Source organism: Limanda limanda, chromosome 2 (assembly GCF_963576545.1).
Source record: "Limanda limanda chromosome 2, fLimLim1.1, whole genome shotgun sequence".
In the NCBI taxonomy this organism is placed as follows: domain Eukaryota; kingdom Metazoa; phylum Chordata; class Actinopteri; order Pleuronectiformes; family Pleuronectidae; genus Limanda; species Limanda limanda.
The window spans coordinates 31,525,765-31,552,732 of NC_083637.1; the positions used below are offsets into that span (position 1 = coordinate 31,525,765).

The 26,968-nt window shown below is 42.3% G+C and overlaps 2 protein-coding genes across 6 annotated transcripts in view; one reads left to right on the top strand and one right to left on the bottom strand.

Moving 5' to 3' along the window:
- Nucleotides 1–1,486: 1,486 nt before the first annotated feature.
- Nucleotides 1,487–10,228, top strand: dctd (dCMP deaminase). The gene is made up of 6 exons (XM_061090455.1): nt 1,487–1,736; nt 2,978–3,077; nt 4,723–4,858; nt 7,771–7,887; nt 8,805–8,901; nt 9,529–10,228. The coding sequence occupies exons 1-6, from the start codon at nt 1,696–1,698 to the stop codon at nt 9,611–9,613; spliced, it is 576 nt and encodes a 191-aa protein (XP_060946438.1). The 5' UTR covers nt 1,487–1,695; the 3' UTR covers nt 9,614–10,228.
- An 8,193-nt stretch (nt 10,229–18,421) lies between these two features.
- Nucleotides 18,422–26,968, bottom strand: part of tenm3 (teneurin transmembrane protein 3) — a 160,911-nt gene continuing 152,364 nt past the window's right edge. For all 5 annotated transcript variants that reach the window (XM_061090192.1, XM_061090223.1, XM_061090214.1 and 2 more), the window contains 6 exons: nt 23,491–23,693; nt 22,941–23,051; nt 22,704–22,846; nt 22,457–22,581; nt 21,528–21,658; nt 18,422–20,751 (listed from right to left, as the gene is read on the bottom strand). In XM_061090192.1, coding sequence (XP_060946175.1) covers nt 19,996–20,751; nt 21,528–21,658; nt 22,457–22,581; nt 22,704–22,846; nt 22,941–23,051; nt 23,491–23,693 — 1,469 coding nt within the window. In that variant the 3' untranslated portion in view covers nt 18,422–19,995. The remainder of the gene's footprint in view (nt 20,752–21,527; nt 21,659–22,456; nt 22,582–22,703; nt 22,847–22,940; nt 23,052–23,490; nt 23,694–26,968) is intronic.

Sequence of the window (26,968 nt, forward strand, 5' to 3'; positions counted from 1 at the left end):
ACCTATAATTATCTTTGAAGAAAAATGTTTTTTTTAAACATTCAAAAAAGGAGATGTTAGTCTGCGCTAACCATTTTACCATCTGCTTTTCATAGTGTGAGCTGTTTTCACTAAAATGTCAAATGCATTATTTGGTATATATAGTACACAGATGAGTTCCGGTGCTGTAGAATATCTCCAGTACTGTATTGATTTTTTATTTACACATAATATGTCTGTGCAAAGTACTTTTGCTTCTCACATGCTTGTGCCCCAGGACAGCTGTGTGCCGTGATACCATCATTGCAGATGTGGCAGCCTGTGTACCCACTTAGATGGTTTGTAGAGGGTTCGCTATTGTGCAGCATGTCTGTAGTTGCTATATGATATACTCTGTACAGAGACAGGAGCCTGCTAGGCAAAGAAAACACTCAAACACAATTACACATCAAAAATATTCACCTGTACAAAAACCAGCACATTGTATTGATTTGACTTGAAAACAGCCTCTAAAAACGGACTTTAATCCATCATAATACCCACTATGAAGTCAGCAAACTCAAAGAACTGCAGCTCGAAGCAGTAGTAGTAGTAGGCGAGATTTACAGACATAAGATGACTGTACACACTGAAAAATGGATTTAAATACAGTGGCTAGCCCTCCACCTTTTACCAGTGGTCAGAGGAGAGCTGAACATCATACAGTTGGGAGGGAGAAGCTCAGAGAAAGATGTGGACTCACCAACATGAAGCTAGGTCTCAGTCAAGAGCATAAGATCCAAGACTCTATACCACTCGACTGTACTAAATCGTTTTAAACCCAAAAAGGGTAATGGAGGTGGAAATATTACATATCTTATGTATTATCCCATCTCGGGACTGAATTGACATTGGTGTTTTTTATGGAAGAAATAGTTTTTATCCAAAAACAAAGTTAGATTAATGGGCCGAATTTTGTTCTAAAGAAGGTTGTTTGGCACTATTTTTAAAAACAACACTGTAGCAGTGATTTATATTTATACAAATATTTTTAAAAGTAATTGAAAACATAAAAAGATTGACTCAAACTATTATGATCAAACTACTTATGAAATATATATATTTTCTTCCCACATCAAACTTAGACAAATAGACTGAATTGTGTAAATTAGAAGGGATTATGGTAGTGGGTTTCTTCAAAACTGCACAGTTAAAGTTCGTTACACTATTTGGAAAAGTAGCTTCAGATGTACCCATGTAATATATAAGGCTCATAAACTACTTGTGTAAGAAAGGGATCCGAGTAGATTACAGTTACAACGGTGGGAAATCTAAATGCAAATTTCTCTATCTGATGAACCTTTCAGGTTAGTGGGTGTTTTATTAATTTGATAAACTGTTGACCGAGGAGACACAAACCCCTGCTGTCTGGACCCCTGGCCGTCAGGGGGATATGTTCCAAAGTGGTAACATTAGGTGGCAGTGTCACAAAAACCCAGGGTCCCGAGAGATGCGCTCCTGAAACTACAACGTCCGGTGTAGCGGTAACATCTTAATGTTGTTAAAAAAAGCTGGTTTCAAAAGCCTGGAGTTAAAAAAAAAAAGACGGAGGAATTACTTCCTGCTTGATGTCTTCTTCCGGGTTTAGTCGTAGTTTGTTGCCGCGGCTGAGTTTTACATCGAACCATCACAACCATCGTGCGGAGGAAAGCGAATAACCTCCGAGTCTGGGAAAGTATGGACGAGGTTCCGCAGCCGAAGTGTGCTGATGTGGACAGGTAACTAGTTTTAAATTGACTTAACAGTTTGTGCAAGAATTCTTGTACGTACATACATACATATATATACACACACTGCACATGTTACGATTAGTGTCCTGACACGGGTATGAGTAGTAGTTTGTGACAGTGGTGGACAATTTACTCGTTAAGGTAGAAATACCAGTGTTTGTATAGATATTTGAAGTTTAGGTCCTACAAACAAATCTTAAACTACATACTAATTACATTCAAGAAGGAATTTAAAGTATTATTATTAAAAGCCACCGTTCTACTTGTGCAGAAAAATAATTCTGTGTCACGTTAGTTTCACGTATTTGTTCAATTAATCTGTAACAATAAATCACATTTGTATGCTAATCAAATGTTTTGTGTGTGAAATCTTCCCCAGAAGTGTTATATGTTTTCAACAGATTCAGTTATATTTTATCTAGACTTTTTTTTATGTATGTTTAGTGTTGACACTGGAACTCTGTTAATGTTCAAATAAAGTCAGAAGTCAAAAAGCCCCTGGGAATGCTGACAAACCTGAACCAAGCCAAACGTAAGCCAAACGACTTTTCTCTGCTGAGCTTAGGCACAAACCATAAAGAATATAGAGGTGAGATTTCAGAAATTTAATCTACAGCTTGTTTCCATGCTGCTTGAAACAGTTGTATACTGTAAGGTATGATGTTCAACCTTCTATTGAAGATGTTACACACAGTGTCTTCTTTAAAGATCGGGCCCATTCACAAATCATTCTTAAGAGGGGATTTCTACTTAAAGCCCACCTATGCTGTTTCTACGAAGATTCTTTGATACACAAATGTTTTCTTGTTTAGGATTAGTTATTGGGTAAGTACAGAATCTACATCCAAGAGCACACTTGCGCACATTTTGACAATCAGTTATTGTGTTTTAAGTATAGTATTTAAATGATCATAATTCAAATAAAAAGAAAACTACTTAAGCAGTTGATGGCGAATGAGGCCCATTGCTCTGTGGTTTTTGAATGGACTGTGCTAATGACTATCTTGTTGGAAGTAAACCCCAAGGGTCTGTGCCTGCACATATCTGCTAATACAAGTTGAATACCAATGAAGTAATCTGGAAACGTGTGTTAACTGAAAGAATTACTGCTGTGAATTCCGTAAAAGGAAAGCTTCTTAACAAAAAAATTGCTTAAAGGATAGATTTTTTCTTGTCAAAGCAGGAAACCTGTTTTATTTCATTCTCTCTTTTTGTGTGTTTCTTAATAGCTGTGTAACAAAGAAAAGAGATGATTACTTGGAATGGCCAGATTACTTTATGGCTGTGGCTTTTCTCTCTGCCCAAAGGAGCAAAGACCCAAGCTCGCAAGTATGTGTGTGTTTTTGAATCTGTAAAATTGTATTGGGGAAAAATAGGATAGGAAAGAGTTAAATGTCTTATAGTTGTCCTTGCTTTCCGTAGTAGAAAGTGTTTCTCTGAGATACTTGAAGGTTATGCTGTCAATTGTCAAGTTTTTTCAGAACAGGGCATAGGGCTCTACCATATCAGAATCAGATTTATTGCAAAGTATATTTTCAACATTGGTGTTTGGTGCATGACAAACATTAAGTAGAAGAATAGGAGGAAACAAAACAAAAAAGTACTTATGTGGTTCAACGAGAAAGACAAACAGGAATCTTAAGTACAAGAGCAAATATTATATATAATTAGGGCTGCCACTAACGACTATTTTTCTATCGATTAATCGGACGACTATTTTATCGATTAGTCGATTAATCTAAACGACTAATTTTCCTCCAAAAAAATCAAATTGACCATTTTATTTCAGTTAATTTTATTTTGACAACAACAAACTGTATGTCATCGTATAATGTAGCACAAAACAAAATGTAAACAAAGGCTCAAATATTAAAGTGCAAAACTGTAGGTTTAAACTAGCAACTCCAACGTGATAAAAATAAATAAAAAAGAGGGCATATAAGTTAAGTCAGCAGTGCAACTCAAAAATATATCAAAGTTTCTATTTAACCCCTTATCAAAATAAAAAAGTTAGGTCTGCATATTAAACAAAGTGCAACAAGTTTAAAGTATAAGAAACAATGGTGTCCAGCTCAAACTCAAACGTTAGTTAGACACGTTTGTTGTAATGTAAGAATGTCAGCATGTCCACATGTTCTGGACTCAGTCTAGCGGCCCCCCCCTCCCCCCCGCGGGCGCCGTAGCTGAGGTGACGCGAGTAGGACCCGACCCGCGCCGGGCCGCCGTCCGCACCTGCGACGGACACCGCCCCGCGGTCCGAGAAAAAGGAAGCCCCTGCACCAGCGACGCCGTGAGGCGCCGTGGACGAGGACCCCCCCCCCCAAAAAAAACAAACAACTTGAGGCGGGCCGCACACCGAGCCTCCGGCTGCGTGGAGGGGAGTGCGCCGGGGCGACTGCTGCCCCAGCCGCGGCATGCATAGTCTATGGCGGCATGTGCCCAGCGGTTTAAAAAAAAAATATGCGTCGCGCATTTTCAGCGTCGACGTAATCGATGACGTCGACGAATCGCGGCAGCCCTATATATAATATATATTTTTAAATCCCACAACTCACAATTCCAGCAAGGCCTATTAGCTCTAATATAAGTCGTTATTGCAAATAAACAGGATGATTCGGTAGGAGAATATCTATCTCTCAATACTTGAAACAAACATCGATGTTCAAGAAGACCAAAAGCCTTACCCTAAGCAGAATATAAATTGACCCTATTCATATCAAAGCCTTTATAATATGTCAATTATATGGCTGTGGACAGAGTACTGTTTGAAATAAAAAAAATGTAAGCATATTTAAGGGATAGTTCGCATAAAAATGTACTCATTATCTACTCACCACTATGCCGATGGAGGGGTGGGTGAGGTGTTTGAGTCCACAAAACACAGTTTCAGGGGTAAACAGTGTTGTGAATTTTAATTTTTCGGTGAAGTATCCCTTTAAAAATCGAACTTAATAACCTTTCTACTTCTTTGCAGGTTGGGGCATGTATAGTGAACCAGGAGAATAAGATAGTTGGCATTGGTTACAATGGTATGCCAAATGGCTGTGATGATGATCTACTACCGTGGTCCAGGACTGCTGATGATCGGCTCAACACAAAATATCCTTATGGTGAGGGGACATCTTATATGCACTCTTTAGCATTCTGCTTTGGTTTTGGACAATCTGTATTCATTTTGATTGGATTTGTTTCTGGATTGAAAGTGTCACATCAGCTGCTTTCAGACATGCACTGATCTCTGTGGATCCTCTGTATTTAGTCATAGTATTTAGTGCATTCAGGTTGTAGGGTTTTAACACTTGCCCGATGGTTGTTAGGGCTAAAGGCCAATTTATGCTTGTTCGTCTTTTCTAAAACAGACAGATAAGACCGCCCTATCCGCCATGGAACGCCCTCTCCGAGCGCCTCTGACAGCTTTTCGTGCACCTCTGATTTTTCTAACTGTCCGTGTTTATTTCGGAGACCCCACGGACAGCCGTTGGCTGTGATTGGTCCGCAAACTACATAATTTCCGCACAACGATATTTCCGGATTTCGCATTTCCGAACCTCAAACTTCCTGCTTGACAACAAACCCAAACACAACTACGATTCTACGATTAATGTGACGTGTGTGTTAAGCCAGCGGAGTTGTCCGGCTACCGGTGGCTCGTTAGAGCACTGACGGCATGTGTGCACGGTCACATACGGTTATAACGAGCTTTCAAAACGGCGCTTGCGGGCTAGCAACCATGCTAACTGCGGTGGTAACAGAGCTAAAACCCGCTGTCACGACTTTAATTCCACTGCTATCATGACACTGTTTCTACAATACTGTCAGGTTAGAAGCAAACACTGGGTAGTAGTTAGTGTCGGGATTCCCTGCTGACTGTGTGTGGAAGCTGGGAGGGGAGCTAGCTAGCTCCGTGTAGCCTCAAGCAGATTCAAGCTGTGGAATCAGCAACACAGTTGGGAAACAAGACCGGGGAACCGCTGCGCTAAGAAACGATAACATCAGCATTTTGACCCGCTGGGTGTCACTTTATTTAGTTCTGTTAGTTGCCATGGTTCAGTGTGAAGGCAGGCAAGCCCACAGAGGAAAATAAACACACGTGGACTTCTTCTTCCCAGAAATGGGATAGGCTTCTCTGAGCTCGTCTTCCGTTGCGCCACCTATGGATTTGGCGGTGAATTGTTTTCAAACGTACAGTCGTCGGAGAAGTAAAAATCTAAAAGACTCTCTGGCCTCCGTGCGTCCCTCTCTGCGAAACGGATACGTACTGTAGAAGCATACTGGAGCCTTAAGGCTACTGTTTCTGCAACTGCTCTCAGCACTTAATAATGCTGCCAGTTATAGCAGCTTTTTGCTAAGGCCTTTGGGCAGCTGCTGAGGATGTGCTTTAAGGCAGGGGTGCCCAATACGTCGATGGCGATCGAACGGTCGATTGCAAAAGGCAGTGTGGGTCGATGGCACAACTGGACAAGAGGCACTCACGTGGACACTCCGGCGCGCGTACCCACTTTTTTTGCCGTCGCCGCTATTGTCGCCCCTGCCGCCACCTCCACCGCCGCGGTTGACGTTCACAACAACGTCCAGGGCGGGGGGCGTGGCGGGCTGCTAGTCACGCTGGTTTCACACTGGACGAGGAAGCGACGCCGAAGCCCTGCGCCGTGCTAATCCCTAGAGCGCCGGCGCAGGGCTGTTCACACCGGACGCTGAAGTGCCGCGCTAATAATATCATATACTTTTGCTGTTATCAGCCTGCAGTTAAAATGGCATTTAATCATTTTTTTCAAGCATATACTTACTTGTTGCTCCAACATTAACTGCAACACAGCCCAACATGTGTCTTCTTTGTCTCATATGTGCTGAGGATCTTGTTGAGCTGGTCATTTCAAGAGTAGCTCACAAGCCTATAAAGTGTGGGCACCCCTGCTTTAAGGGATAGTTTTACGGAGGTTTTCTGGTATCTGGTTAAAGGAGAACTCAGGCAGCAGCTGATATCTTATGCAAAATGTTTAATATAGACTTGATGCATCGAGGAGACCTGAAGGTGAAACAATATCTATATATTTAACAGAATAACATGAGCAATTGTCACCCCCAAGTCTGAAGATGTCTCCCACAGCAACCCCATATATCTCCCTCTACTTGCCCACCCATTGTAACTTCACATCCATGAATGGCTAAAATTGCTGTCACTCTCTATGTTACATGTAGGTGTTCGCATCTTATTGGATAGTTAAGTATAAATATTTATTCCTAAATCACATTGTGTCCTTACGTCTTGCCACTTGTGAAATACGCAAAATAATAAAGTTGGTGAGAGTTAAAGTTGAGAAACTACAATGCACTGTTGTTTGGCCCTTTATTTAAAACCTGACCTTGGGTACTGCTTAGAGAGAGAAGTGAGTAACTGTGGAATTTAATGTGTGAGGATGGTCAACAATTCCTCAACAGATAGTTCACCCAAATTTTTTTATAAATTCTCTTATCTACCCACCACTATGCAGATGGAGGAGTGGGTGAATAGACTAAAGACTTTTGGAGTTTTCATGGATATTAAAGCTATTGAGACACATAATTTACATATTCAATGTTGTTATTGCTATTTTTCCGCACACTGGAGCGTTTTTTATGAAATTCACCTGTAATGTTATGCATTTTATCTTGTTGGGGTTCTTTATATGTGGGATGGGAATAAATCAAACTAAAACTGTTGAGTGAAATTTAGGTGTACAGTCTTTAAGCCGTTCTTAATTGATTTCTTACAAGGGAAAGTGTCCATATTGCTGGAGATGATGAATATCAATAGTTAAATCCATTGGAATCTGAAAATCGGCTTCAAGAACTAAAAGCAAATGTAAGATGGAGGGATGGCCAGACTAAATTGACCAAGTGATATTTTGACCAGAGGTAAACTAAATTTCGTTTTTGTTGCTACAAGACTTGTTTGTAATACAACCAAATTCTTAGACTTCGAACAAGAAAACATGCAGTGTCTCGTACTGACTGAATACCACTACAATTCTCCCTCTTACAGTGTGCCATGCAGAGCTGAATGCCATAATGAACAAAAACAGTGCTGACGTGAAAGGCTGCACCATGTATGTGGCTTTGTTCCCCTGCAATGAGTGTGCCAAGCTCATCATCCAGGCTGGTGAGTGTTGACAAAACACACTCTTACACGCCAGTCACTTGTAAACATTGGTTGACTGATACCAAGTTTTGAAGGAAGATGATATAAATTTACATTTATGTGAAGTTGTTTAGAAATGTTTTCCTCTGGGTACTGTGAAGTGATGTCATATCTTGGCAATGGTCAGTCCAATAAACATATAACTTGTGATAGGGCTGTGGTTTTCTGCTTCATTTTAATATGTTGCTGCTTCATTTTAATATGTTATACGTTATGTCAATTTTTTAAATTTTTGTAAAGCCCGTCTTCTGTGTAAATGGTAAATGGATTTGTATTTATATAGCGCTTTTCTAGTCTGATGAAGACCACTCAAAGCGCTTTACAGTACAGTTTCACATTCACCCATTCACACACACATTCATACAGTGCATCTACTTGCAGCACTTTGTTATTCTATGGGGGGCTATTGAGGGTTCAGCATCTTGCCCAAGGACACTTCGGCATGCAGATGGTTCAGACTGGGGATCGAACCGCCGACCTTCAGGTTGGAGGACGACCACTCTACCCCTCAGCCACAGCCGCCCGTGTAGATGCTGCCTGCATGACGCTGTCATTGGTGCATGTGACAATAAACTTTGATTTGATTTGGTTAACTCCCATGAAGTTCAGTTTCAAAATCATGAAATACACAATAATATCAGTACAATGTGATCACAAATATAGTGTGTTCAACCATTTATATGGATCAAAAAGTTCCCCTTACAAATTCTGATTAAATAACTGGGTTATAGTAATCAAGTAGTGTACTTATGGGTGTTAAAAACTAAGTTAAAAAATTCAGTTGTTTTTACCCAGCAAGCAGGTCACTGCTAAGAAGAATTATTTTTATTTTGCACTCTTGCCTCCTGCGTATCTTAATAGTGCATCCCTCTATTCAGGTATTAAGGAAGTGATCTATCTGTCTGACAAGTATCACGACACAACGGAGATGACTGCTTCCAGAAGGCTGCTCAGTATGGCAGGCATTCAATTCAGGTGAGTACTACGTTTTTTCTTGCATACGGGGAAACATCCTCCTGCAGAGCAAGAGAGCCACCGGTTTCAGATGTACGCATGAATCCCCCAACCACTGTTTCAGAAGGGCACTTTATTATACTTTGTTGAATATATATGTACATGTATGTGTTGTGGAGTTTTTGTCAGTGAAAGCCCCTAGGTACCTGAACACATGGGTGTCAAATTAAAACCAATGTGAAGTATTTATGGCAGGTGGCTGCCTCATGTTACTGCCTCAAGTTTCTATGAGACTGGTAAAAAAAAATACCTTAATTCTAGGCCTTGAGGATAACATTGATGATTGCATCAACTGACTGCACCGTAACTGTCATGAATAAGGACCAAGACATGGAAAAATTCACCTCCACATCTCTGGCGATTCAATTTTTACCCGAAGGTCATGTCTGAAAACGGCTTTAGTGTACATGGGAGCAAAACACTGTTCTCCTCAGTTGACATATAAAGACAGACAGAGTCACAAAAGGACCAGTCCAGGTCAAAAGACAATGAAAGTTTACTTTGAATGTCATACAATATGTATATTTTTTTCAATGTGTGTCTTAATATTCTCATATCTGTCTTGTTGTTTTCCTTCATGTTTTGCAGGCAGTTCAAGCCCAAGAAGACCAAGATTGTCATTGACTTTAATTCCATCAACCACCCTGGAATGCCAGACAGCTCAGTCATGTGAAAATGAGAACAGCTCCCCACAAGAAGCTGCTGAATGAGACGGAAGAAACTGTTGAGATACAAATGAACCTTTTTAGGTTTTAGAATTTCCTTTTGGGTATTAGGGATATACAGGGACTTTGAATGAGTTTGGTGTTGAGTTTAATATCTTTTGTGTTGTACCAGATTTTTTTTTATAGTTATTTGCTCAGGGGAAAACTGGAAATGTGTTTTTTATCCTCCTTTAAACAGGGTTTCTATCAGTAAAAGGTAGTCTTGATATTCAGTTCATTTAAGGTTTCACTATCACAGAGGAAAACATGCATAATAAATCTGACTTTTCTGTTAAAATTTGGGAGCTGCTATGTTTTACTATATCTGGGTTTACTATTCAGATTTCCACTATATAGGTATGTTTTTCTAAAATAAGTACAGTTTGAACTTTGATTCATCAAACCAGTTTGCAAAAAGTTGCCTATGAAAATTCAGCCGGTGTTTTATGAATGTTGTCTTTAAGCCATTTTTGGTGGTCTCATGGAGAGCTGATTTGTATTTAGTTGTTCTCTGTATGCTATCCTCAATATAAAAAGGGTAAGCTTTATGAATGAAAATAAATAAAATGAGAGTTAAAGTTGAATTCCAAGAAAAATCTTTTTTTTATTGATCAGATTTTAACCAAAGTTAGCTTATTCTATTCAGTTTAATTTGTATTGCACCAAGTCATAATAAACATTATGTCAAGGCACTTAACACTGAAGGTCAAGACCTTAAAAATTAAAGAGAAACTTAACCGTACCCATAATAAGAAAGCACTTTGGCAACTGTGGGAGCTGGCACCACAGGAGAGGAGCATGGTAGCTGAAGGCTCTACCTCCCATTCTACTCTTACAGACTAGGAACCACAAGACAGCCTGTGTTTAGGGAGCAAAGTGGTTCTATTGGGACAATACAGTGTTATGAGCTCTTTGATATGAAGGGACTTGATGGTTAAGGGCTTTATGTGAGGAGCATGATCTTTAATTTTTCCTGAATTTTACATAAGATCTGGGGTCCAAGCTAATACCAGGCTCTTCTCCTGTGGAAACAGCTCCCACTCTGGGTTCGGGAGGCAAACACCATCTCCACATTTAAGGTTAAACTTAAAACATACATTTTTGAAAAAAGCCTATAGTTAGAGTCCTGAACCATCCCTTAGTTGTGCGGCTATAGGTCTAGACTGCTGGGGAACTCCCATCATGCACTGACCCCAATGTCAGTAATGAATGCCCTTTCTCCTCAGAAAGAGAAACCATCTTTCACTGTTTCCTAGACTGTGGCAGACTGGTTCCTCTGATTCAGCTGTTGAAGAAAGTATTCAGGAAGTTCGGTGAAATGTTTTCTGAACAGATGTACACCCTTGGCCACAAATGCACAAAAATGCAAAGAATCAAATTTAAACTACCAAACTTCGTTCACTGCCAATCTGAAATGGCGATCTACATCAGTAGAAAGCACAAAATGGAGAACTCAGCAAACTGACATAAACACAATTTTTTTAGAATGATAAAAACCAGACTAAAAATCGTTTACAACTTTTATAGCTTGACAAACATCTCTCTCTCTCATCTTCATCCGCTTATCCGGGGTCGGGTCGCGGGGGGAGCAGCTCAAGCAGGGGGCCCCAGACTTCCCTTTCCCGGGCCACATTGACCAGCTCTGACGGGGGGATCCCGAGGCGTTCCCAGGCCAGTGTTGAGATATAATCTCTCCACCTAGTCCTGGGTCTTCCCCGAGGTCTCCTCCCCACTGGACGTGCCTGAAACACCTCCCAAGGGAGGCGCCCAGTGGGCATCCTTACCAGATGCCCGAACCACCTCAGCTGACTCCTTTCTAAGTAAAGGAGCAGCGGCTCTAATCCGAGTCCCTCACGGATGACTGAGCTTCTCACCCTATCTCTAAGGGAGACGCCAGCCACCCTTCTGAGAAAACTCATCTCGGCCGCTTGTACCCGCGATCTCGTCCTTTCGGTCATCACCCAGCCCTCATGACCATAGGTGAGGATAGGAACGAAGATCGACCGGTAGATCGAGAGCTTTGCCTTGCGGCTCAGCTCTCTTTTCGTTACAACGGTGCGGTAAAGCGAACGCAATACCGCCCCCGCTGCTCCGATTCTCCGGCCAATCTCACGCTCCATAGTACCCTCACTCGCGAACAAGACCCCGAGGTACTTGAACTCCTTCACTTGGGCTAAGGACTCATTTCCTACCCGGAGTAAGCAATCCATCGGTTTCCTGCTAAGAGTCATGGCCTCAGATTTAGTGGTGCTGATCCTCATCCCAGCCGCTTCACACTCGGCCGCCAGCCGATCCAGTGAGTGCTGAAGGTCACAAGCCGATGATCCAATGAGGACCACATCATCCGCAAAAAGCAGTGACGAGATCCTCAGACCACCGAACTGCAACCCCTCCCCACCACGACTACGCCTCGATATCCTGTCCATGTATATCACAAACAGGATTGGTGACAAGGCGCAGCCCTGGCGGAGACCAGCACCCACTGAGAACGAAACTGACTGGCTGCCGAGGACCCGAACACAGCTCTCGCTTTGGGAGTACAGGGATTGGATGGCCCTGAGGAGAGACCCCCTTACCCCATACTCCCGCAGCACCTCCCACAGTTTCTCCCGGGGGACCCGGTCATACGCCTTCTCCAGATCCACAAAACACAAGTGGACCGGATGGGCATACTCCCAGGCCCCCTCCAGGATCCTTGCGAGAGTGAAGAGCTGGTCCGTAGTTCCACGTCCGGGGCGAAAACCGCATTGTTCCTCTTCAATCTGAGGTTCGACGATCGGCCGAACCCTCCTTTCCAGCACCTTGGAGTAGACTTTACCAGGGAGGCTGAGAAGTGTGATACCCCGATAATTGGTACACACTCTCTGGTCCCCCTTTTTGAACAGGGGAACCACCACCCCGGTTTGCCACTCCTTTGGCACTGTACCCGACTCCCACGCGATGTTGAATAGGCGTGTCAACCATGACAGCCCCTCAACACCCAGAGCCTTTAGCATTTCTGGCTGGATCTCATCAATCCCTGGGGCTTTGCCACTGCGGAGATGTTTGACTACCTCAGTGACCTCCACCAGGGAAATTGACGACGAAACACCATCAACCTCGAGCTCTGCCTCCAACATAGAGGGCGTGTTATTCGGATTCAGGAGTTCCTCAAAGTGTTCCTTCCAACGTCCGACGACCTCCTCAGTTGAGGTCAACAGAGTCCCATCCTTACTGTACACAGCTTGGATGGTTCCCCGTTTCCCCCTCCTGAGGTGCCGGATGGTCTTCCAGAAACACTTTGGTGCCGACCGAAAGTCCTTCTCCATGACCTCTCCGAACTTCTCCCACACCCGCTGCTTAGCCTCCGACACGGCAGCAGCTGCAGCCCTTCGGGCCTGTCGGTACCCTGCAACCGAGTCAGGAGTCCTCCAGGATATCATATCCCGGAAGGCCTCCTTCTTCAATCGGACGGCTTCCCTGACCACCAGTGTCCACCACGGTGTCCGAGGGTTACCGCCCCTTGAGGAACCTAAGACCCTGAGGCCACAGCTAGCCGCCGCAGCTTCAGCAATGGAGGCTTTGAACACCGCCCACTCCGGCTCAATGTCCCCAACCTCCACAGGAATGCCAGAAAAACTCCGCCGGAGGTGTGAGTTGAAGATACCTAGGACGGGGGCCTCCTCCAGACGTTCCCAGTTCACCCGCACTACTCGTTTGGGCTTACCAGGTCTATCCGGAAATTTCCCCCATTCCCTGATCCAACTCACAACCAGATGGTGGTCGGTTGACAGTTCCGCCCCTCTCTTTACCCGAGTGTCCAAAACATGCGGCCTCAGATCAGATGACACGATCACAAAATCGATCATTGATCTTCGGCCTAGGGTACTCTGGTACCAGGTACACTTATGAGCACCCTTATGTTCGAACATGGTGTTTGTTATGGATAATCCATGACTAGCACAGAAGTCCAATAACAAACGACCGCTCGGGTTCAGATCAGGGAGGCCGTTCCTCCCCACCACGCCTCTCCAGGTATCTCCATCGTTGCCCACGTGGGCGTTGAAGTCACCCAGCAGAACTACGGAGTCCCCTACTGGAGCCCCATGCAGGACTCCATTCAGGGTCTCCAAGAAGGCCGAGTACTCTGAGCTGCTGTTTGGTGCATACGCACAAACAACAGTCAGAGTTTTCCCCCCTACAACCCTTAGGCGCAGGGAGGCGACCCTCTCGTCTACCGGGGTAAACTCCAACACCGCGGCGCTCAGCCGGGGATTTATGAGTATCCCCACACCCGCCCGGCGCCTCACGCCCTTGGCAACTCCGGAGAAGAATAGAGTCCAACCCTTATCCAGGAGTACGGTACCAGAGCCGAGACTGTGCGTGGAGGTAAGCCCCACCAGATCTAACTGGTAGCGCTCCACCTCCCTCACAAGCTCCGGCTCCTTTCCCCACAGCGAGGTGACGTTCCACGTCCCCAGAGCCAGCTTCTGCCGCCCGGGTCTGGTCCGTCGAGACCCCTGACCTTCGCTGCCACCCATGTGGCTGCGCACCCGACCCCAACGGGTCTTCCCACAGGTGGTGGGCCCATGAGATTGCTTGACAAACAATCTGGAAAAATTCAAAAGCATCTGGTGTAAAGAAAATGTTTTTGTTCTGTTGTAGAGAACAACCTGATTTTTGGTTCTATCTTGGGCTAATTTCTTTTTTTTTTATCTTCCTTTTTTTGCTCTTTCTTCTTGTGTAAGTAGTAGTATAGTTGTTGGAGGGGGTGGCTGCCGGTTTGTCTGTGCAGCATGGCTGCTGCAGGTGGAGGCCGAAGCTAAGACGCCATCAAACCGTGGACTGCTCTGTCAAAGAGGTCATATGGCTGTAGGTGAGTTTGGCTCTGATGGCGTAAAGTCTGCTTCAAGAATGAACAGCGCAGTGGTGATTTCTCTAGAGAGTGGGGTCGGGATTCAGGGCTCTCTCACACCTGTACTTGTCACTGGCTAATCCTGTTAAAAAGGTCATAATATCTAATGTGGCCCCGATCCTAAAAAATCGATTTCTTAGAGAAGGGCTTGGATGACATGGACAGTTAATGTCCACGATAAAAATGATCCCCATCTATTGTAAATGTCCCCACCTTAAACATGTGTCTTTCAGGAGACACGTGTTCATGGTTCTAAAAAAGAACGAGGAAGAACTAAATTTGGTTTTCAGGTTTAAAATTGATGAATTCAATTACACTTTGCATGTAACATCAGGTATGATGAGGTGTTTCGTCTGTGGAAATGAGGGACATCTGATTCGCTCGTGCCCAGGAAAGAGCCAGTGAGAGACGTGGTGGCTCGCTACCTGCCTCGGCTTGTAATCAGATGTAATCAGACAGGGTTGCTCTCTCTCTGGCGTGCCTGCCATAGATGTCGTCCTCCACATACAGCTGTCAGGTGTAAATCTCCCAAATTGCCAAACAACTTTTAAAGTATCTGCTTATGCTGACAATGTCATTGTCCTCATCAAAAGACAAGATGACATCAATATACTGGTTGAAATTGTTGATCAATTCGGCAAAATATCATCTGCAAAAACTAAGTGGGAAAAAAGTTCAAATGAGCTTGTTTTACCTGGGGGGTTGACCTGGAACTAAGATATCAGAAACCTGGGTGTTTTTCTTGGGCATGAAACCTTTATGAATAAAAACTGGGGCAGTGTTTTAGAGAAGGTAGAAGGACGTCTTAAAAATGGAAGTGGCTTTTACCACACATCTTTTAAAGAGAGCACCCTTATTATTAACAACCTGGTGTCTTCCATGCTATGGCACCGACTGGCATTTGTGGACCCCCCAGCACGCCTGCTGGCCAAGATGCAGGCTGTGCTGGTGGACTTCTTCCGTACCTACCAAAGGAGGAGGGTGGACAGGGGACTGGTTCTCCTGGCCAACAGGGGTGAGGCCTTTCGACTTCAGGCCATCTAAACACTCCTCGTCGGACCCACAGAACTCACCTGGAGACCCATAGCCCGAGGTGGGGTACCAGGCCTCGCTGAACCTCTGTTCCTAATGAAACTGAGGGATTACAAACTAATCAATCTCCCAAAGTTTTACCATGGACTGTTCACTGTGTGGGTGATATTCAACAAACAGAGAATTTTTTTTTATTTCCATGATGGTGCTTTTAGAAGAGCCCATTGTTTTCAGCCCCCATCAGAAACGCTAAGCAAGTAGCAAGACCCTCCAGGCAGCAGCTGTTTTGCTTGGCGGAGGTCGGTCCCCTCGAACACGTGGTGGAAGTATGTGGACTTCTGGAGACCCTCGTGCAGAGCTGGCCTCTCAAATAAATCACCTGCTCAATTTGTGGAAGCCTGAACTGACAAAAACAGAACTTTCCTTGTTAAACACATTCTGTGTACAATACACACCAGTCAAATATATACTATATCTAACTTAATTCTAACAAATTATGCTTCGTAAACAAAAAAATGTGTCCTTTTTTATTGCGTCTTGGTGATGATTTCCCATGCATCTACAGTTATCCCACAATAAATTAGTTAGTTTGATTAAAAAGTACTTATGTCTGCATTATCTACACATCCCTTTGCTATCTTGCCAGCTATAAAGCTCAAACCTTGGTTGGGAAGTCTTGGAGCAGAGAAAATCCCAACCAATAACAAATGACAGTGGAGAGACATCTTTCATGAATAATGTACATCACATGTGCTGCACTATAACACAAGCTTGTCTATAAAAGGAAGCACTTTGTGGCTTTTTTTTAAGTACTTCCATATAAGCCAGTAGTCAGATTTACCTTGAGCCTCAGCGTACCCTCAAGTTCAAAACACTTGATGAAGCTAAAGCACACAACTGAGGTTTTGTCCCTAACATCCGCTGGTGGCCAGTCACACCTGCTAAAATCTACTGGTAATTGCTAACCTAACTTGTGTAGAAGACCTTTCTAATGTACAAGGGATATTCAACTTCTCGTCCCATATATTCTAGATGAATGGGCCAGAAAAAAACCTGGGTCCTGCATCAACATTGTGTCCAAGTATTGTTGTTTCCAATAGAGTTGTCAAAGTTCCTTAAAATAGAGTTTATTTGGTTTTATCAGACAGCAACCAAAACAAAAATCTGAGCCTGTCAGGACAGTGTAGAGAAAATGTGTGCAAATTCCTCTATAATTCAGCAAAACTCTTGTGGAATCGCCAACCATATTTTTGTTAAGATTTTTCTTTAGTTCTTTTCAGTGGTATCACATTTGAAATTGACAGTTCATGAATCACTGATTGGTTAATTTGTTAACAGCATAAAGTTACACTGCTGAGACAGGATTTTTATAACAGCTGAGCAAGGGATTCTATGTCTCAGCTCTTTAAAGCCCCGACATCCCCTCTTTAACCTGCTGACATTGACTATTTTCCTTAAGTGGGTATTTCCTGTGGAACTTCCTGTTCCTGAGTCCATTACACCTGGGCTTCACAGCACGTCACTTACAAAATATTTTTTATAGAATGTTTTGTTGTAACTGATATGCCGTTAATATAAGGACATCCACAGGTGTCAGAGGTCTCGGATGTCAAATGAAAAAGTTTCTTGGACAAAACCTCCTCAAACAAAACGGGCTCAGACAAAACGAATCAATATTTCTCCTCAGATACTACTACTATTCAGATACTCAACCATTAACTCTCCCTGGATTCAAAGGGCAAATGGTGGTAAATCCTGATTGGTTTTTATTTGTTTGCTGTTGGGAGACCCCAGTCGCATCGTGGTTTGCGACAATGACAAGGGCACAGCAGGTATCATGGTGCAGAACATAAGGGTTTGCCTCAGGATTCAGGTTTCTAAGAACACAAAGGGGAAAACTGCCGAAAGTTCAAATGAAAAACTCAATTACAAAATTCAACTCCAGCATTCAAAGTCATACTTAAGTTAAATACACAGGTACTCCACAAGGTGTACTCAAAAATAAAAGGCAATCTACATACAGTACGTGGCAGAAAAATGTATCCACGGTACATAATTAAACATCACAACGCAGGTATCTTACTGATGTTACAATGACCATAAATAACAACCACTGATTCAATCTGTAACAGAGATCATATTTCATCAGTTTATCACATTATTAACATCAAATTAAAAAAAATAATCCTTTGGATTCCACAAGATATTGGAAATTTTGCACTGAGATTGTTCTCCGTGTTAACTTGACTGTATCACGTCAATTCTGCAGATTCCTCAGCTGTTTCAGAACAGGAGATTTCCTGTTCTGAAACATTCCAAAATTGTTCTACTGGTTTTCTACTAGTGACTGGGGAGGACTCTTAAGTTCTCCAAACTCATTGTCATGTTCATTAAACCAATCTGAGACATTTGTGACATTTAGCATTTATATGTTGTAAGTAGCCATTAGAAGATAGTAAACAGTAACACTAGCCATGAAAGGGTTAATATGGTCAGTAACAATACTATGCAGTTGAACTTTGATTGAGTGTGTCAAGATAACATTCCCCTCACCGTTACTCTGCCACCAGGAATACACTATGCAGTTTGGGACTATGGATTCATGCTGAATATTGTGAACAAATTCTTGCAATCATCTGCATCCTCAGCAAACATTCAGCGGACTAAGCACAATTGTATGCACGGTTTCACTGTCTTCTGCTGTATTAGACCATCCACCTCAAGTAGACTGCGGTTCAGAAGGAACATGCTTCTTTGTCATTGGTGTGAGCATCACACTAACACAATTTTGTATATTTTGCAGAGTGGATAGAATGTGTAACACGGGAGTAAAACCCAGAAAAACAAACAATGGTTTCAAATATTTTTATTTTTTCCGTAAAAACACTGTACATAAATTATTTTCTCTGAGACTAATATTGATGTACGAATAAGTTGAATCTCCCAACTTCAAAACAAAAAAAGGATGATCCAATAAAACATTGTCAACTGGTCTTCATTCTCTCATTCTGTCCTTTTAAAAAGATTAAAGTTGCCCTCCCACCATTGTAAACACAGACACAAAGAAAACTCTTCTACATGAGACCCATGATTGATGAGAAAACATCCACTTCAATTTTTGATCTATTACTGTTACTCGTTAATGTCACTGATGGTGATGCACTGTCCCTTTAAGGACAAACAAGCAAAAACAATGAGAGAGAAGCAACAATTAGTTACTACTCACGGTAAACCTGCCCCCCCAAGCCATAACAACATGTTTCTATTGCAAGCAATACTACTACCTTTGACCAATATAAGCACAAAGTCTTTGCCTTATGAGTCAGAGTCACATTTTACAGAAGTGAAGGATTCCAGGTTTGACCGTGGAGCAGTGTTTTACAGGACCAAAGAGCCCACCCGGTCCACAAAGTGTACATCCTCAAGAATCAGAAACAGCTGTGGCGAGGTTGTTTCCCTGCTTCCTCAGTTAGTGCTGTTGTCTGAAGCGGTAGACCTTGTAAAAGCACAGGAGGAGTGATTTTACAACTGATCAGAAAGATCAAAGATATAAGTAATAAAGAAACAAAAGCACAAAAGTATTCTGGTTTTGTTTAGCTCAATTCATGGTCCATCCGGATGGTGGTGGTGTAGTAATAACAGTAATAGTGGTATAGGTAATAGTATGTAAACATTTGATGATTAAAATCCCCATTGTTGTCTGAAGCAAATGCAATTTTATATATAAAAACAAACACAATTCAGTCTTTTTCACCGTCAAACTCATCGTAGTCCTTTTTTGTGCCTGTCTCTCAGAGAAAGTCCACAACAGTTCCATTCAATGGCTTACAGAGGTCTATAACCCCAAGCGACACATCTCGTCCAGACAAATATGATACCTGTAACATCGGTGAGTAATCCGCTTTAGTTGTGCTGACAGCTCTTGTGCTGACAGCTCATTTTGACAGTTTACAACTGTCGAAATGCTGAAATGCTCACTTGGCTGTTTGAAAGAGTTGGCATCCCACTGTTTCACAGCTATATAACGCAGGATGACAACACTCATGATAGCCCTGCCGAACAGAAGGAGGGAGAGGGGCATGCGTTTAAAGGCAGATGGCAAGGTGAAAGAAAGACAAGAAAAAGAAGACAGGAACAAAAAGAGAGACCTTTTGCAGACTCATGAAAACTGTTTTGAATCATCACAATTGTTGCTCCATAAAATTTCATGTCCGCTGTGTTGAAGTGATTGATACTATTCTTATTGTTACTCTACTTGACCATTCCCAGTACAAAACATCTTTGCAAACGTGGGATCTCTTTAGTGGCAATTTTTGAGTCTCAAGGCAGTTCATTCGTTGACATCCATTTTCTGTGAAAACTGAACTTTAGTAAGTCTTTGACAGTCACAGGTGTAATCATTTGCTGACATTTGTTGATGTTGTGTTACCTCCTGCCTATCTCACTCTGGCGTAGGAACTGCATATTGTTAGCGCTGTCGGCTAGCTCGGGGTACTGCTCTATGGACAAGACGTAGTAGCCATCATAACCCAAAACCTTGCCACTACTCAGCAGTTGCCTTTTCTCTCCCTCTGTCCACATCCGAACTCCTTCCTCACCATCTCTTACCCGCTGCTGTTCGCGGGCCCAGGCACTCGACAGTGCCCTCTGTCTTGCATGCTCAAGGATTCTTGCTTTTTCTTCATCCAATGTTGTCCCATAACGTACATGAAGAGCCAGAGCTCCATACTGCAGCTCCACATCAGCGAAGCGTCGCGTTCTCCCATTCATCACTGTTGTAGACTGGGACACTGTGACATTCACACCATTTTCTAATGACTTTCTGCCGGAGGTGAGCCGCAGTGCACTGAGGTCGTTCTCTGGTAGACTGGTCTTGATGAAGTAGTGCGTGTCTCGTCCCTCTACTGTAAAATGCAGGTCTTCTAGGTAAAAGGCATTATTTAAGACTGCAGCCACTTTGATGCAGTCTTCATTTGCAATGTTTAAAGCGTTGGTCACCACACGCCCTTGGATCACAGCTAGCATCACTCCCTTTCCTATAAGAGACTTGACAGTAGCAAACCACAGCCAGGGTTTGGCGTGATTTGAATGCCGCCGGCTGAGCTGAACTTCTGGCATGCGCTCAAATGACAGGAAGGCCTGAGACTGACGAGTCACCTCCTGCTGGACACCTGAGATAGACTGTGAATGAGAGAATGAGAAAAGTTTCACTTCATGTTCTGGTTGCTGCTTAATGTTGGGATATTTTCAGAAAAAGAAGCAATGTATTTGCAGTTTGACATTAGGTTACTCTTAAATAAAAAGCAAGAGAGCAGGAAAGAACAGGCTATATCCTGTCAGCTGCAGAGCTGCAGTTCTAATACTGCGTGTGAGCAGAAAACATGGTCAATGGGATTGTCAGTATTGATAGGTTGGTATGTTGTTACAACAGCTATTCTATGGCCTGAGACTGGGTTGAAAAAAACTATCCTGTATAAACAGAAGGACAAATGTTTACATATTTAGCCCAATAAGCACATATTCAGCATCAATTTGAGGCACAAGCCTCTTTGTCCGAAATTGTGAATGTCTGACTGATTTGATGTTTAGTGTATAAGATTTAAACCTAAATTGAGGTAAATCAACATCAATCTGGCATAGATTGCAATAGAAAGTGGTGGCTGACTTTGTCCTTAGATCCCTAATCCTTAACCCTGCTCTGACTCTCTTTGTGTTTAGAGTGTGGAAACCTCCTACACATTGTCATGCTCGGCTAATTTACAGCTAACAACCATTTTCAGCAATGTGCTTTGAAGTAGTATTTATAGTACTTAAAATGGATTAACACAATTGCCATCATTGCTATTAAGAAGTTCTGAATGAATTCAAACCCCCATTTTGCACTGCTCAACTGGCACTGTTGCAAGTAGTCTCCATGCATTCAACCTTTCTTTAATAGGAGCACATAGGATACATACAGGCAGGTCATCCCACAGCTGACTCTTTTTCATCTCCAGTGATGGCTGCGTCAGGTCAAACTTAGGAATAGGAAATCCTGGTATTGCGTTGTGAAGATGGAAGCCAAATGTAACCAGCCAGATATTGACATCTACATAAAAAAGTGAGCAATGGGTTTGAAGACAGAGAGAGAAAATTAAAAGCAGTTAAAGAGTCAGTTTAGCATATTACTTTGGTTATTTGAATAGAGGCCCCAGAATTATATACTCTAATTATAAATACTGTTTCAGTGTTTCCCATTAATTATGTAGACCATGGCTACCCACCATATCCTTCTTTGTCCCACCACAGTTTCAAAATAAACCATTTTTTTTAAAAACATTTCTCAAAATAACACAAGCGATCTTGGTGTGTTCAGTGCTATTTACAGTTATAGTTTCAGCTGAAGTTGTGGCATCAGTGCAGTCCTTTTTCTCACACTAGACCACATCTTTCACTCTTTAGTCTGTGTACTTTTCACTCTGAATCTGTTGTACATGAGAGGGACCTTCATGGGCGTCCATGTGCTTAACTGTTACCGCCTTTAATTGAATGAATACTGTGGGAAACACTGACATTGGGGAATGCAATGCATCTGTGGATTTCTTATGTTTTGTCTTCACAATGTTGCAGTCCTTTACTTACAATCACTATTGTCCACAATCTATAATAACTGCTGGACTCAAGCAGAACTTAACTGCTCGATCATTTCAAACCACTATTACAAATTCTAGCTTCATACTGTACATCTAATTTAAAACTAAATTTATCTTTCAGATAGTGTCTGGAAATTAGGCAAAACCACAATGACCAAAATCAGACCCATAATAGAACTTTGAGCAACATATTGAAAACTTCTTCAGTTGATCATCAAGACCTAAAAATCTGCCTCCATGTGTTTTCTTGTTACCTGTAACATATTCTTTGACCTGGTGGATCTTGCTGATTGGGTTGTTGCCTCGGAACATGTAAAGGTTGAAGGGCTGGGGGTCTTTACCAACACGTGTCCATGTGCTAATGTCAGGAGTCGTCCACCTTTGTAAGAAACAAATTGGTCAGATGTGATAATTACAAAGTGGGAATAGCATCTTTTTACATAAAAACTCAGTCATCTTCGGTCATGCCTGGACTGAACATGTGTAAGTAAGAATGCCTACCTCCCAGCAGGGATGTCATAGTCTCTGTCTCCAAAATGCAGAAGTCGTGTCAGAGAATCATAAAGGCCTCCATGGAAACCAATTACCAGCACAAAGTCTGGGTTGGAATCAAAGTAAACCTCACCATATGCTGTGTACTGCACCTGCACACACAGATATTTGTGATTCAGACAGCAAATGAGCTCTCAAGTGCTATCTACCTTTGCACCATGAGAATACACACATTCAGATACATACCTGTTTAAGCAAAAGTCCATTGTTGCTGAAGACAGCCAAAGGTGTCCCAGTGTTATCACATGCTATGTAATACTCCTCTCCACTGCTGATCTCCATAGCAAAGACATGGCCCTATGCAACAGAGAACATTACAATCACACAGATTAGGAGTATAATAATGATGGTCATATATTGTATTATATATCATATATATATATATATATTTATTCTAAAACTCCACAAATGTTAACAGGAAATTTATAAAATAATGAAGTCACTTTTATTAATGTTGCTCTCATTCCTTCCAATTTGTTAACTGTATCCATCACAACAAACCAGTTAATTTGTAGATGTCGCTGTTACAGGTTTCCTTACCTGTTAAGTAATTACAGTAACAAAAGTAGTTTGGACAAGTACATTTATGCGATAATGTGGGATGGCGACTGTATAAACCATCCCCTCCTCTCTTATTGGGATAGTAGTGCACATTATTAATGGATTGGAACCTCCTCCAAAAAGACTAATGAGTAATGAAGAATGAGAGTGAGTGAATCTTCTCCAGAGTAGCTACCTGCAGATCATAGTAAAAGGATGTGATCTCGGAGCTGGAGTGGTTATAGACATGGGTGATCCTGGTTGGGTAGTTCAGGTCAGCATAGAAAAATTGCAGGTGTTGACCCAGATTGTTTCTAGAAGCCACACGCCGACCCAGACCATCATAGCGGTACTGGATTGACCAGCTGGCTGCTTTACTGTAGACACGAACTAGAAGACCTGAAACACAAATGACAAAACAGAAAGAATGAGGATGTAAAGAATGACAATGTGCTGTTTACTTTAGCACTATGTGTTCGCAGTAGAAATTATGCCACATGCTGGAGGTAATCATAAGCAGGAGGCATCTAAAAAAAGTTCATGGTGCATGTAGTAATTATAAAATTAGATTAGATTACACTTGGATATGAGGAGTAAACATTAAGACACAAGTTGTTACAGGACACTGCTGTTTTCCAGGAGGAAAAAGAGGGAAGTAAGAAAAGACAACCTCGGCTCCTCAGCAGACCATGCACACCATGAAGCATTACAGGAAGCACCATGGCAATTTCCAATATATGCAAATATACGTGGCAATAAAAATAATTCTGATTCTGATTCTGACTGCTTCTGACAAAAACCGATGCTGGATCTGTTGGACCATGCTGGACTTAATGAGTGCAAAGTTTTCCAAATTAAACCACTGCAATGGAAATTACCAGAGATGTTATGCCAAAAGTAATGTCCCTGCATGTAACTGGAGAACAAGTGCATGATATACGACACATTAGCAGCAGAAGATGATAAATATGCAATATGCACAAAGCAAAAGAAATGTGCATATTTTTCACCGAAGAAAAACATTTAGTATCAAGTATACAATTTCAGATAAACCACAGGAACCATTGGGAAATTAGGAAAGCTTTCACCCTGAACTAAGGACGATAGCTATAGAACTACCTATTTCCACTCCCATGTTCCATTGCTAGCCAGTGGTACTTTCAACTGCAACATTGAGAAAGCACAGAAAAAGCCAATGTGTGCCTTCTTTGTGATTGAGGGGAACAGGGTCAATGTTCTGAACTACAAGGCATTGGGATTGATCAAAGTAGCAACATGGATGACTTTCCAACAACTGGTGGAAAGTCATCCTGAACTGTTTCAAGTAATTGTAAAGCTGAAAGACTTTCAGGTGAAGTTTACATAAATGCTGACGACAAACCAACATGCCAACCACATCAACTTGTAGGCTACTGTTCCACATCTGCCAGAATGTTGAGAATGAGCTTCGGAAACTAGAGGTAGATGACATCATAGAGGAGGTCACTGGCTTAACAACATGGTTCACTTCTTACCTATTGTGGCACGCCCCAAGCCTAAAGATTCTGACAAAGTAGGGATGTGTGCTGACATGCACCAGTCCAACACCGCTATTGAGAGGGAGCAACTCATCACTCTGCATGTAAGAAGCACGGTCAATAAAGACGCTCGCTGTGTGAGAAAGGCCCCCTCTTCAGGTGACTTAATTTCACATTTTCCCAGTATTAGCATCGCTACACTGGCTTCCTGTAAAATCAAGAATAGAATTTAAAATTCTCCTCCTCACCTTCAAGGCCCTTAATGATATGGCACCTCTTTACCTTAAAGAGATGTTAGTTCCATATCAACCTACTAGAGCACTCCGATCCCAGAACTCAGGTTTACTTGTTGTCCCTAAAGTCTCTAAAAGTAGAGTAGGAGCCAGAGCTTTTAGCCATCAAGCCCCACTGCTGTGGAATAATCTCTCACTTTCAGTTAGGGAAGCAGACACGCTCTGTTCGTTTAAAAGTAGACTCAAAACCTTCCTTTTTTATAAAGCTTATAGTTAGAGCTAATTAGTGCGATGTTCCAAAATTGATTAAATGGCAAAAACCCCTGATGATGCTAAGACGCACAGGGAATTTATGACACAAGACACACGGAGCTTCTCTTTCCTGCTTCTCCTTCCTTTTCTCCAAATTTATCACATCAAGATAATTCTTATCTGATCAGTACATGTTACTAACTTGACCCCTTTTCCCGGAGTTTCTGTGCCTTAGCGCCCGCGGATGCAGGGCCACAGCTGTGGCCGCACCATGGATTATGATTGTGGATCGCGCGTCAGAGGTCGCAATGGTGGATCCAGTTCGGTGGATTCTGTATCGTGCCAGCTGATCGTCGTTGTAATGGAGGATCCTTTGTCGCGTTGGCATCGGATGATGAGGGACCACGACCGAGGCGGCAGCTGATAATGGATTCTAACTGGTGGCGGTGGACAATGACTGTGGATTATAGTGGATCCCATCCTGATGCTGGATCGTGATCTTGCTGGCTGCTGGCCAGAGACTGTGATTGCAGCGGGACTGCCTGACACATAGTATTGAAAAATGTTTACCCTCATCGATGCTGCTAAAAATCCTGATGATGTTTTCTTACACCTGACATCTATTGCACTTCTGTCCGTCCTGAGAGAGGGATCCCTCACATGTGGCTCTCTCTGAGGTTTCTACATATTTTTACCTGTGAAAAGGGTTTTTAGTAGAGCTGTCAAACGATTAAAGTATTTAATCGTGATTAATCGCATTTTGTCATAGTTAACTCGCGATTAATCGCAATTAATCGCAAATTTGTATCTATTCTGAATGTTCCTTCATTTATTATTTTTCCATAATTTTACTTTCGTTTTAATGCTCTTATCAACATGGAAAAGTGGATTGGCTTGCTTTATGCAAATGTTTTATATTATTGAAAAACAACATTGCCAAACAGGGCGGTACAAAATAAAATTATAAAGTGCACATTTCAGGTAAACAAGGACTCAGCCTATAGTGCAGTTAAACCATGGCTTAATATTTTCTTTTTTTCAAGTTTGCTGTGAACATAGCAGTCAGTCTTCTTATTTCAGAAACAATGAACCATAACAGTTAGGTTACCAATAAAAGGTAAGCCTACTACTTCTTTGCTTTAAGCCAGCTACTCAAACAGACAAGCAACAAATAACAAACAAACAAAATACACAGGCAGGTGTCGGCCTACTTTGAAATAAATGAAACACACAACTTTGTAGGGCTATTTGAGTCCTCCCCTTATTTGTGGAAAATGTATGAAATAAGAAGTACCCTATTTTTAAATAAATAAAAACATATAGCTGCAGCCTAATAGTGTAACGGACTGGGTTTATGTTTATGTTTGGTTTTGACGTATGCTCAGTAAAACACTGTTGAAGGAGCGCTCTGATGTCTGACGGTCATGAAGGGGTCTGGGTGGGACATGTGACTGTTTTAACCAATAGGATGGGGGGATCGGGGATCAATGAGGAAGTGAAGTGTTGATGTCTGTGAGAGACGGAGTAACAGCGAGAGGTGAATACCAGTTACTAAACCACGAAGAAGTTCCGTGTCCTGTGGGACGCTACAATAGCTTTAAAATATATATTTTAGGTGGCGAAATATTAAAACAAAAAGCGAGAGCAGGTCAGACTGGAGGCGAACACAGAT

Excerpts from the sequence above, each read along its gene's own strand:
- dctd (XM_061090455.1), top strand. The coding sequence starts at position 1,696 with ATGGACGAGGTTCCGCAGCCGAAGTGTGCTGATGTGGACAG. Across the intron at positions 3,078-4,722 it reads GCAAAGACCCAAGCTCGCAA|GTTGGGGCATGTATAGTGAA; the intron begins GTATGTGTGTGT and ends ACTTCTTTGCAG. Across the intron at positions 7,888-8,804 it reads CAAGCTCATCATCCAGGCTG|GTATTAAGGAAGTGATCTAT; the intron begins GTGAGTGTTGAC and ends CCCTCTATTCAG.